Source organism: Tamandua tetradactyla, chromosome 3, assembly GCF_023851605.1.
Source record: "Tamandua tetradactyla isolate mTamTet1 chromosome 3, mTamTet1.pri, whole genome shotgun sequence".
Taxonomy (NCBI): Eukaryota; Metazoa; Chordata; class Mammalia; order Pilosa; family Myrmecophagidae; genus Tamandua; species Tamandua tetradactyla.
The window spans coordinates 96,052,149-96,064,766 of record NC_135329.1 but is presented as its reverse complement, the minus strand read 5'-3'; the positions used below and the strand labels follow the sequence as shown (position 1 = coordinate 96,064,766).

Genomic DNA, 12,618 nt, shown 5'->3' with positions numbered 1-12,618 from the left:
AGAAGAGACAGTCACTCTTCCTGCTTCAGCTGATGAGCCTCTCCTGTGGAGTTCATCCAGACCCTTCGTTGGAGTTGCCAGCTCTATAGCCTGCCCTATGGATTTGGACTCTTCCATCCCCACGGTTGTCCAGCCAGCCTCTCCTGAGAGTTCACTGAGGACCTTCATTGGAGCTACCAGCTTGCAGCCTGCCCTATAGACCTTGGACTCTACACCCCCACAGTTACATGAGACACTTTTATAAATTTTATATCTCCTGCAGATTGTTTCTCTAGAGAACCCTAGCTAAGACACCATCCATCTATCATCTTGTCTCTGTCTCTTTCATCATCTAATTTATCTTTCTCCATTCATCCATCCCTCTTCCTCTCCCTCATTATCTTCCTATCATCTACTTATTTGTCTTTATTTATCCATCTATCATCCTAGAACAGTACCTGGCACATAATTGCTAGGTTAAGTGTTATGTATTATTATTCTATCACAAGGTTTATTGTGAAAACATCTATTATACTTAAAATCAGAAATATTATCTAGTTCAGACTAATTTTAGTAACCACATATTTTCTCTTAATTTTAAGGCCTGTATAACTGAAAACAATAAGCTTCTTATTTCTGGAATAGGAAATTAGTCTTGTTTATACAATATAAACAGTAGTTACCTTATATTCAGAAAATCTCAGAATGGCTCTGGGTATCTCTAGAAAGTAATCTATAGACATTTAATGATTTAGGATTAATTCAAATTTTATACTTTGAACACTCATGCTTTGGACTTGCTGTGATAAAAGAGATAGAAACAAATGGATAACTACCCAGAAAAAAAATTATTTTAAAGTTCACAGCAGGCCACTGTGGACAGATACTCAAATCCAAACCTAAACATTAAGAGACAGCAAGTGGGAAGCAAAAGTCGCTTCAAGTGGAAACTTTGACGTTCAAGTTCCTGAGCAGCACTGGAAGCTACATCCTTTAGAGCAGGGAAAGACTGATTTTTCACATCAGACATGAGACAAATCCATTCAATCCTTTACAGTTTCGTGAATGCTTGGAAAGAAGTAATATCCCCATTTCATTTGAAATTGAAAGATGACCCCCAAAACAGGATGAACCAGAAGCCCAAATTAGAATTAGAGTAGATTAACTTCTGATTTCAAGTATTGAACTTGGAACCAACTTGCCTGGATATAATTATAAATGACCTATATGAAACAAATTATCCCAAAGTGTCCTTATTCCCAAGTGTCCAGTTCCAGTTTACACTATGTCAGACATACAAAATTTGTCAGTTATACATATAAAATTATACATTCAAATGTTCTTTATTCTCTATTAGAAATTGAGACCTATTTTCCAAACCCCCTATTTGGCCAGAGAACCCTAACATCATTGGAAACTGGAAATCTTGACTCTTCTTACCTGATGTTGGCTCAACAGTAAAGGCTTGATGAGACTGAATCAAAGTGATATGAAATTCGAAATCTACAGGGCAGCTGCACTGCAAAGGAATAACATAATCTTTGCTGCAAAACAAAAAAGAAGAGAAATGGAAAATACTATTTTTCTTTATAATGAGCTTTTTTGGCAGCAAGGAAGAGAGACTTGCTTAAGTTATAAAATAAACAACAGCCAACACTGATAGAGTACTTCCTGTGTGCCAGGATCTATTCTAAACCTTGGCCAGATATTCTCTATTTCAATCCCATGAGATTGATACTATGATTATTCCCCATTTACAGAACAGGAGACCGAGACACGAGAGAGATTAAGCATTCCACCCAAGGTGACACAGCTAGAACCAGGTGGTAGAACCAGGATTTAATGCAGGTCGACTGTCTTCAGCATCCTCGCTCCTGGCCAGTCTCAGTATTGGTGGTATAGTCTACTGGATACTCATGGGGACAAACAAAAGGCAACCTTGGCCATGTAGGTCTCAGGGAACCCAGGAAATGCTAAATAAATCGAACTTCTAGAAAGTCCAGGAAGCCCTGGTCTTCATGGAGCCTGGAGTAGTGTTGAAGAAAACATGCTTTGGGTTATGTTTGACTTAAATATGCTGGAGATTCTGTGTTTAATTAGTAGTCCAACAACCACTGGAGAGTACAGGTAGGGCCTGTGTATTCATGAAGTTTCTCTCAACCTCTAGGCTGGCTTCCAAGGAAGCTCAAGGCTGTCACAGACATGCACCCACAAGCTACTACAAGCTGCTGCATCTCTCAGAGAGGCTTGTGATGCTCATAAATCCTCTCCTATCAGGCCAGTGTTGATGGGACATGAGTGAGAAGTGCAGAATTTCACAGCGGTTACTTGGCATCTGTCTTAGTCTCCTAGAACTGCTATAATAAAGTATGACACACTGAGCAGCTTAAAGCAACAGACATTTATTTCCTCAAAGTTCTGGAGGCTGGAAGTCTGAAATCCAATAATCAGCAGGGCCACATTCCCACTGAATCCTGTAGGGGAGGATTCTTCCTTGCTTCTTCGAGTTTCTGGTATTTGTCTGCAATCCTCAGTGTTCCTTGGGTCGCAGCTGCAGTACTTTATTTTCTGCCTCCTTCTTGGCATGGACTTCTCCCTCTGTCTCTCTCTCCTCTCCCCTTCTTATAAGGACAGCTGTCATATTAGATTAAGGGCCTACTCACATCTTACACATCCTACTCCAGTGTGACCTCATATTAATTTGGCTAATTTCATCTGTTATGACCCTGTTTCCAAATAAAGTCACATTCTGAGGTATTGCCAGTTAGGATGTCATCATATCTTTTTTGGGGGATCACAATTCAACCCAAATCAGCATCCCAAGCAGCTCTCAGGGTAGGTATCTGGTCACCCTTTCAGCAGGAGGAATCTGTGCTCCTCTAAAGGGCACTCAGCCACTTCCTCCACCCCTGCTTTGCCCTGTGTCTCCTTCCTGCTCCTCTGGCCACTAGCCAGTCCCTTCACCCTGGACTCTGTGCATCTTTTCTTGATCTGGTAACTTCTGCTGATTCCAAACTCCTGCTCCCTCATGGCCTGCCTTGGGCCTCCTGCCTTGTGGCTAGTCTTTACTTCTGAACCTTTCACATGGAGACCCCTGCCAACCGCCCACCCCTTTCCCATTTCCCAGTGCATCTTCCTGGGAGAACACGATTGCCATCAGGTTTGGGCAGCACTGACAGATCAGCTCATATGCTGCCTGCTGGTGGGGGAGAAGGGGTCCCCGACCTGGTCGTCCTCTGGACTTCCCCCCATCACAGCACACTTCCTTACCTGCCCATGGTCTCCTTTCTTAGGAGACTCTATGTCTTAGGAAGGCACAATCTTTGTCCACATGGTTCTTCAGTATAACATCAGCACTATCCCAGCACCCAGCACAATACTCAACAAATATTAGTTGGTACAAAGTGACATAACCCTGTTCTTTAGTACCAATTTTGAGAATACAGTATAGTTCAAATATGCTATTTAAAGCATTTTTACTCAGCCTTAAAATTCATTATCTTTAAAATTTGTGAAATATCTTCAATATAAAGAGAAATATAGCGAATAATAAAAGAAAGATCTCTGTACTCAACCACCAATCTCTATCAAAGCTTTTACCTTGGATAGATTAGTTCAATGTTTTTTAAAGAAATAACACATGATAGAACAGTTGGACCTCTCTGGATGACCCTCTCCATCCTCTATCCCTTCCTCCTCCCAAGGGAATCCCTGCCCTGGATTCATTGAGTACCGTTCCCATGCTTTTTTGTTGTTTTGTTTTTAATGCAATTTCATTGAGATACATTCACACACTATATAGTCATTCAAAGTCTGCAATCAGTGGTTCATAGTATCATCATATAGTTGAGCCTTCATCACCACAATGAATTTTTGAACATTTTCATTACTACCCCCAAAACACATATAAAAATTAGAAGGAAAAAGAATGCCCAAAATATCCCATACCCATACCCCCTTATTATTTGTTTACTTTTTGTCCTTATTTTTTTACTCATCTGTCCATACACTAGACAAAGGGAGTGTCGGCCACAAGCTTTTCACAATCACAGTCACACTGTAAAAGCTATACAGTTATACAGTCTTCTTCAAGAATCAAGGTTACTGGAATACAGTTCAACAATTTCAGATATTTCCTTATAGCTATTCTAATCCATTATAAACTAAAAAGGGATATCAATATAATGCATTAGAAGAACCTCCAGGATGACTTCTCACTCTATTTGAAATCTCTCAGCTACGGAAACTTTATTTTGTTTCATTTCTCTTCTCCCTTTTGGTCAGGAAGGCTTTCTCAATGCCACAATGCAGAGACCAGGCTCATCCCTGGGAGATTTCCACCCCTCATTCCCATGGATTTTTATAGTAGTAGTACATGTGTACATACCCACAAAACATAAAACATTTATTATTTGTTTTCAACATCATTTTGAAACTTGCTCCTTTTGCTCAACACTGTATTTTCTGACATTTATCCATGGTGATACAACAAGTTCTGTTCTTCCCTTTTAACTTCTGAAGAACATTCCGTTATGTTACTATACCGCCATTCATTTATCTACTCTCCTCCTGATGGACATTTAAGTTGTTCCCACCTTTTCACAATTGCAATGTGGCAATGAGGACCATTCTGCACGAACTGTTGTGCTCTTGCACGGAGCTACTCCAGGTATGACTGAGAAATGGAATGGCTGGTTAATTGTAAAGCAGATATATCAACTTTATTAGATATGGCCAAAATGCTGTACAGAAAGCACTGTTATCAATTTACACTTCCACTGGCAGGGTACTTCCACCTGCCAACACCTAAGTTCAGATATTTTAACTACCAACTGATGAGGGTGAGATGTTGATTCGTTTTATTTTAATTTTCATTTCTTTGACGTTGAGCTTCTATTTACAAGTGTACATTTGATTTCCCTCTTCTATGATTGCTTATGCATATTCTTCGCTCATTTTTAAAAACTGGGTTGCCCTTTTCTTTTATTTATTTTTAAATTCTGAGTATTCATTTTGTCATTTAAATACATTGCAAACACCTTCTCCAACCCAGAGCTTATCTTTTAATTTATTTAAGGTGCTTTGGTGAAACAGAGGTTTGTAATTTTAAAGTAGTCAGCTTTACCAATCTTTGTTTTGGGGTGAATGGAAATCATTCAAACTCATGAACACAGCATATCTCTAATTTATTAAGGTTTTATTTGTGTCCTTCATTTAGGCTTTGTAATTTTCTTTATAGAGTGCTTGTGCATTTTTATTACATTTTCCCTAAGCAACTCATAGCTTCTGTTGTTACATTTTTTTCCCTAAGCATCTTATAGCTTTCTGTTGTTGCATTTTTCTTTTACAATTCATTGTTATTAGTGTATTGCAATGCTAAAGATTTTTGGATGTTGATCCAAAACCATGCTAAAGTCTATTGGTTCTAAAAGATTTATCTATAGATGTTAGATTTTTCTATGTAGAAAGTCATACAGTATGCAAAAAAAAAAGGGACACTTTTCCATTTACTTTTCCAATTTTTATGACTCTCATTTTTTTTCAGGCTATTGCATTGATAGTGATTTCTAGTATAATACTGAATGGAAGTGGTAACAGAAGGTATCCTTTTCTTGTTCTGACTTTATTGGAAATACATTAATGTTTTACCACTAAGAATTATGCTTTTGGAAAGTTTGTGATAAATATTCTTTAAAAATTTCCTTTTATTCCTAAGATTTTTTTTCTTTTAATCATGAATGAGTTTTCTTTTTGTTACAATTTGCCTCATATACATAATTTTTTCAATCTTTTATTTTCAAATTTTCTGAAAAGTTTTATTTCAGGTGTGCCTCTAGGAAGCAACATATAGTTGGATTTTTCTTTTGTTTTCACACAATTTGATAATATTTTCCTTTTTTAACTTTTTAAAAATTGTATAATATAATATATATACAAAGCAAAGAAAGAAAAAAGCAATAGTTTTCAAAGTACCCTTCAACAAGTAGTTATAGGACAGATTCCACAATATGTCATGGGCTACCATGCCATCATCTCAGATTTTTTCTTCTAGCTGCTCTAGTATATTTGAGGCTAGAAAGAATAAATATTTTTTATCCTCACAATTGACCTTTTTTTGTGAAAAATAACACATATACAAAAAAGCAGGAAATTTCAAAGCACAGTGCAACAATTAGCTGTAGAACAGATTTCAGAATTTGGTATGGGTTACAATTCCACAATTTTAGGTTTTTACTTTTAGCTGCTCTAAGATACTGGGGAATAAAAGAAATATTAATACAATGATTCAGCAATCATATTCATTTGTTAAACCCTACCTTCTTTGTGTAACTCCACGATCATCTTTGATCTTTCTATCTCACTCTTTAGGGATATTTGGGCTATGCCCATTCTAACTTCTTCATGTTGGAAGGGGCTGTCAGTGATATGGGGTAGAGAGATGGAACTAGCTGATGTTCTGGAAAGGCTAGCCCTCTAGATTTCAGGACTTATCTTGTCCAAGAACTCATCTGGAGGTTGTAGGTTTCTGGAAAGTTACCCCAGTGCATGGAACCTTTGTAGAATCTTATATATCGTACTAGGTGTTCTTTAAGATTGGCTGAAATGGTTTTGGTTGGGGTTTGGTAAGCTCTGATAGGTAGCGATGTCTAACTGAAGCTTGGGCATGAATGCCCTCCAGAGTAGCCTCTCGACTCTATTTGAACTCTCTCAGCCTTATTTGTTACATTTCTTATCCCCCTTTTGGATGGCATTGTTGATCCCATGGTGCCAGGGCCAGACTCATCCTTGGGAGTCATCTCCCACAGCACCAGGGAGACTTTCACCCCCGGATGTCATGTCCCATGTAGAGGGGAGGGCAATGACTTCACTTGCAGAGTTGGGATTAGAGAGAGTGAGGCCACATCTGAGCAACAAAAGAGGCCCTCCAGAAGTAACTCTTAGGCATGCCTATAGGTAAGCTAAGCTTCTCCACTACATGCATAAGCTTCACAAGAACAAGCCTCAAGATCAAGGGCTTGGCCTATCGATTTGGGTGTCCCTAATGTTTGACACATATCGGGAGTTTTCCCAGTGGTAAAGTTTAATAGTTCCATATTTTTTCTCCCATCCCTCAAGGGACTTTGCCAATACTTTTTGACTATCTGTTTAATATATTCTAGGATGTATCCAGGCATTACATTAAGCTATGCAGGATTAAAGGCCCTCATTCTTATTCTGGGCTCCCTTTGTTTCAATTGTTTAAATGAGCTATCCAGACAGGTTGAGTTAGATTATGTATTACAGAAAATTTAGGTTCTGGAAAATATAAACCTTTCTTCCCTTGGTCTCAAAGAGTAGGTGCAGTTCTAAAATATAGACAATGTCTTCCTTACCCATATGTTCTGAATTACCTCAGTCCTGACCTCATCAGCTCTGTTCTCATCTCTATATCAGGTTACACATATATAAAATAGAGTATCAAAATCCAGAAATAATAATTTCCACTCTGGACTAAATGTGACTACTATAAGAGCTTACAATCTAGGCCCCTGTTTTCTTATAAGCATTTTCTAAAGGAGACTATACAATAATTTCTCTTTTATTTCTGGCTTATTTGGCTTCACCAAATGTCCCACATGTTCATTCACAATATTGCATGCTGCACCACTTCATTCCTTTGTAGAAGCACAATATTCAATCATATGTATACACCATCATTCGCCAATTTACTTCTCAGTTGGTGCATCCCCAGCCACCTGTATTCATTAGGCATCATACATAATGCCCAAAGTCCATAGTCCATCAACCCTCTCAATTTTAGATAATTTCATTCTCTCCAAGAGAAAGATAACCAATAAATACACCCTCACCAAATAGGAAATCTAAACCTCCCTTAACTCTTGTCCCTCTCCCTTTATTTACCCCGGTGTTGCTATGGTACTGCTGATGTTTTCCTGTTAAACATAGCCCATAGCATGCAATAGCAGTTTCCCCCCTCTACCCTGAACTTAAACACTCTTTGTACAAGAATCACACCTTGAAGTAGTTCCTGCAAGAACTTATTTATATTTGTAGTATATCAGTGGGACACATAGGTCTATACAACCTCTTTCAATCATGTTCACCTTCAATGTAGTAATACTACTTATAGACCCATTAGTGAACCATCTTCACTTCTATCTATTCCCTAACATTTGAGTTCATATCTTTTTCTTTTAATGGGCAAGTTTAACTTGTTTATATTTGTTGTGATTAGTGATAGATATACTTGGACTTACTTACATAATTATTTTGTGTTTTCTGAAAAAGCATCTTTGCTTCACTTTTGTCCTTTTGTCTGTCGTCAGGTTGATTGTTTTTTACATTTCTTCTTTTTCTCTCTCTTATGATTTGAGAGCTATAGATTATATTTATGTTAATTTTTAAAAACATACATTGTTAGCTATAAATTTCCCATCAAAGTTTGAACATGGCCAGTATTTCTATCCTCCTTTCAACCAAGGCATGGACATCAGCATGCTTTCCCTTCCTCTGAACATCCTTTCCTACCCTCATCCATCTTATATTTGTGATGTCGCATTTTAGTTCTAACCTACTTTAAAAGAACAAACAAAATACTGATTTTTAAAAGTTCATTAAATTTGTGAATAGCTAGGATCATTTTTTGGTATTCTCCATAGTCTTCTGGATTCCTATGGCTTCTCTCTGGATGTTCTTTCCTTCTTGCTGGCATACATTTTTTAAAAGTGAGGGTTGTATGTATGATAATTTCTCTAAGCCTTTATGTATAGGAAATTATTTTTTACTTCCCTTCACATTTTTTTTTGCATGGACAGTCACCGGGAATTGAAATGGGGTCTCCAGTATGGCAGGCGAGAATTCTGCCACTGAGCCACTGTGGCACTGCCCCCCTTCACTCTTTTAATTGGGAAAAAATTTTTAGGTTGACTATTTTCTCTTGGCATTCTTATTTATATATTTTTTAAACATAACAACATATAAATATGAACATTCTTACCATATGAACATTCCATTCTTGATATACAATCAATAACACATCATCACATAGTTGTATAATCATCATCATCATGATTATTTCTTAAAACATTTGCATCAATTTGTATCAATTTGTATCAATTTGCATCATTATACAATCATCTTCAAGAAACATGAACTGGAACACAGCTCTACATTTTCAGGCACTTCCCTCCAGCCTCTACATTATACCTTAATTAAAAAGGTGATATCTATATAATGTGTAAGAATAACCTCAGGATAACCTCTCGACTCTGAAATCTCTCAGCAACTGACACTTTATTTTGTCTCATTTCTCTCTTCCCCCTTTTGGTCGAGAAGGTTTTTCTCAATCCCTTGGTGCTGAGTCCCAATTCATTCTAGGATTTCTGTCCCACATTTCCAGGAAAGTCCATACCCCTGGGGGTCATGTCCCACATAGAGAGGGGGAGGGCAGTTGAGTTTGCTTCTTGTGTTGGCTGAGAGAGAGAGGCCACATCTGAGCAACAAAAGAGGTTCTCTTGGAGGTGGCTCTTAGGCCTAATTTTAAGTAGGCTTGGCCTATCCTTTGTGGGGTTAACTTTCATATGAACAAACCCCAAGATTGGGGGCTCAGCCTATTGCTTTCGGTGTCCTCACTGCTTGTGAGAATATCAAGAATTCTCCACTTGGGGAAGTTGAATTTTCCCCCTTTCTCACCATTCCCCCAAGGGGACTCTACAAATACTTTTTTATTCACTGTTCAAATCACTCTGGGATTTATTGGGGCAGCACTCTGGATAAACCTACAAAATCTCATTCCTACTCAAGGTTCCATGTACTATGGTGTTCAATTAAACTGTCCACATAAGTTATATTAGGAAATGCACTAGTCAAAATATAAATTTTGTACCAAATAAACATTTTTTGCTTTAGTCTCACACATAAGTTAAAGTTTTAAAATATGAATTACCATCTATTTTCAACACCCTGAAGTATCGCCATTCCTTTGTTCTTCCTCATGCAAAAAAAAATTTTTAATCTGTACATTTAGTCACTATCATTATACGTTTTAGGCATTCCTAGGTTATACCATCTCAGTCTTTATCACCTATTTTTCCTTCTGATTTCATTAGTGCCCCCAGCCCTTCTTCCTCTATCGTTCTCACATTCAGCTTCATTCAGTGTACTAACATTATTGTATTACAGTTAGGTAGTATTGTGATATCCATTTCTGAATTTTTACAATCAGGCCTGCTGCACAATCTTTATCCCTTCAGCTCCAATTACACTATATCTACCCTATTTCTATCACCTGATGGTCTCTGTTATCAACTGAAATTCTCCAAGTTCATTCACTAATGTCAGTTCATATCAGTGAGACCCTATGTTATTTGTACTTTTGTTTCTGGCTAGTGTCATTCAGCATAATGCCCTTAAGGTCCACCCATGTTGTTACATACTTCATAATTTTACTCTGTCTTACAGCTGCATAATATTCCATTGTATGTACATACCACAGCTTGTTTAGCCACTCATCTGTTGATGGACATTTTGGCTGTTTCCATCTCTTGGCAAATGTAAATAATGCTGCTATAAACATTAGTGTGTAAATGTCTGTTTGTGTCCTCGTCTGCACGTCCTTTGAGTAGATACCTAGCAATGGTATTGCTGGATCATATGGCAATTCTATACTTAGCTTCCTGAGGAACCACCAAACAGTCTTCCACAGCAGTTGTACCATTTGACATTTCCACCAACAGTGGATAAATGTGCCTCTTTCTCCACATCCTCTCCAGCACTTGTCGTTTTCTGTTTTATTGATAATGGCCATTCTGGTGGGTGTGAGATGATATCTCATTGTGGTTTTAATTTGCATTTCCCTAATAGCCAGGGAAGTTGAGCTTCTTTTCATGTGCCTTTTGGCCATTTGTATTTCTTCTTCTGAGAAGTGTCTGTTCAAGTCTTTTGCCCATTTTGTAATGGGGTTGTCTGTCTTTTTGTTGTTGAGTTGAACAATCTCTTTATAAATTCTGCATACTAGACCTTTTTCTGATATATCATTTCTGAATATTGTCTCCCATTGTGTAGGCTGTCTTTTTACTTTCTTGACAGAGTTCTTTGATGCACAAAAGTGTCTAATTTTGAGGAGATCCCATTTCTTTTTTCTTTCTTCAATGCTTGTACTTTGGGTGTAAGATCTAGAAAACCATCTACTACTATAAGATTTATAAGATATATCCCTACATTTTCTTCTAAAAGTTTTATGGTCTTAGATCTAATGGTTAGGTCTTGATCCATTTTGATTTAATTTTTGTATAGGGTGTGAGATATGGGTCCTCTTTCATTCTTTTGCATGTGGATATCCAGTTCTCTAGGCACCATTTATTGAAGAGGCTGTTCCGTCACAGATGAGTTGGCTTGACTGCCTTATCAAAGATTAATTGTCCATAGATGAGAGGGTCTATATCTGAACACTCTATTCTTTTCCATTAGTCAGTGTATCTATCTTTATGCCGGTACCATGCTATTTCGACCACTGTAGCTTCATAATACGCCTTAAAGTAAGGTAGTGTGAGAGCTCCAACTTCATTTTTCTTTCTCAGGACATTTTTAGCTATTCGGGGCACTCTGCTAACCAGATAAATTTGGTTATTGGTTTTTCTATTTCTGAAACGTAAGTTTTTGGGATTTTAATTGGTATTGCATTGAATCTGTAAATCAATTTAGGTAGAAATGACATCTTAACTATATTTAGTCTTCCAATCCATGAACATGGTATGCCCTTCCATTTATTTGGGTCTTCTGTGATTTTTTTTTTTTTTAGCAATTTCTTTAGTTTTATTTGTATAGTTCTTTTGTATAGTATTCTTATTTAAATTTATTCCTAAATATTTTATTCTTTTGCTTGCAATTTTAAATGGAATTTTTTTCAATATTTCCCCCTCAGATTGTTCATAACTAGTATATAGAAACACAACAGATTTTTGAGTGTTGATCTTGTAACCTGCCACTTTGCTGTAGTCATTTATTAGCTCTAGTAGTTTTGCTGTGGATTTTTCAGGGTTTTCTACATATAGTATCATATTATCTGCAAACAGTGAGAGTTTTACTTCTTCCTTTCCAATTTTGATGCCTTGTATTTCTTTTTCTTGTCTCGTTGCTCTGACTAGAACCTCCAATGCTATGTTGAATAGCAATGGTGGTAGTGGACATCCTTGTCTTGTTCCTGATCTTAGGGTGAAAGTTTTCAGTATTTCCCCATTGGGAACTATGTTAGCACTGGGTTTTTCATATATTCCCTTTATCATGTTGAGGAATTACCTTCTATTCCTAGCCTTTGAGGTGTTTTCAACAAGAAACGTTGTTGAATTTTGTCAAATGCCTTTTCTGCATCATTTGAGATGATCATGTGATTTGCTTTGATTTGTTGATATGGTGTATTACATAATTGATTTTCTTATGTTGAACCATCCTTGCATACCTGGGATGAATCCTACTTGGTCATAGTGTATAATTCTTTTAATGTGTTTCTGGATTTGATTTGCAAGAATTTTGTTGAGGATTTTTGCATCTATATTCATTAGAGAGATTGGTCTGTAATATTCTTTTCTTGTAGTATCTTTGTGTGGCTTTGGTATGAGGGTGATGCTGGCTTCATAGAAT

The 12,618-nt window shown here is 37.2% G+C and overlaps 1 protein-coding gene across 7 annotated transcripts in view; it reads right to left on the bottom strand.

Moving 5' to 3' along the window:
* Positions 1 to 12,618, bottom strand: part of CFAP221 (cilia and flagella associated protein 221) — a 159,474-nt gene that overhangs the window by 99,099 nt on the left and 47,757 nt on the right. For all 7 annotated transcript variants that reach the window (XM_077153566.1, XM_077153570.1, XM_077153567.1 and 4 more), the window contains exon 7: positions 1,420 to 1,523. In XM_077153566.1, the coding sequence (XP_077009681.1) occupies positions 1,420 to 1,523 (104 nt within the window). The remainder of the gene's footprint in view (positions 1 to 1,419; positions 1,524 to 12,618) is intronic.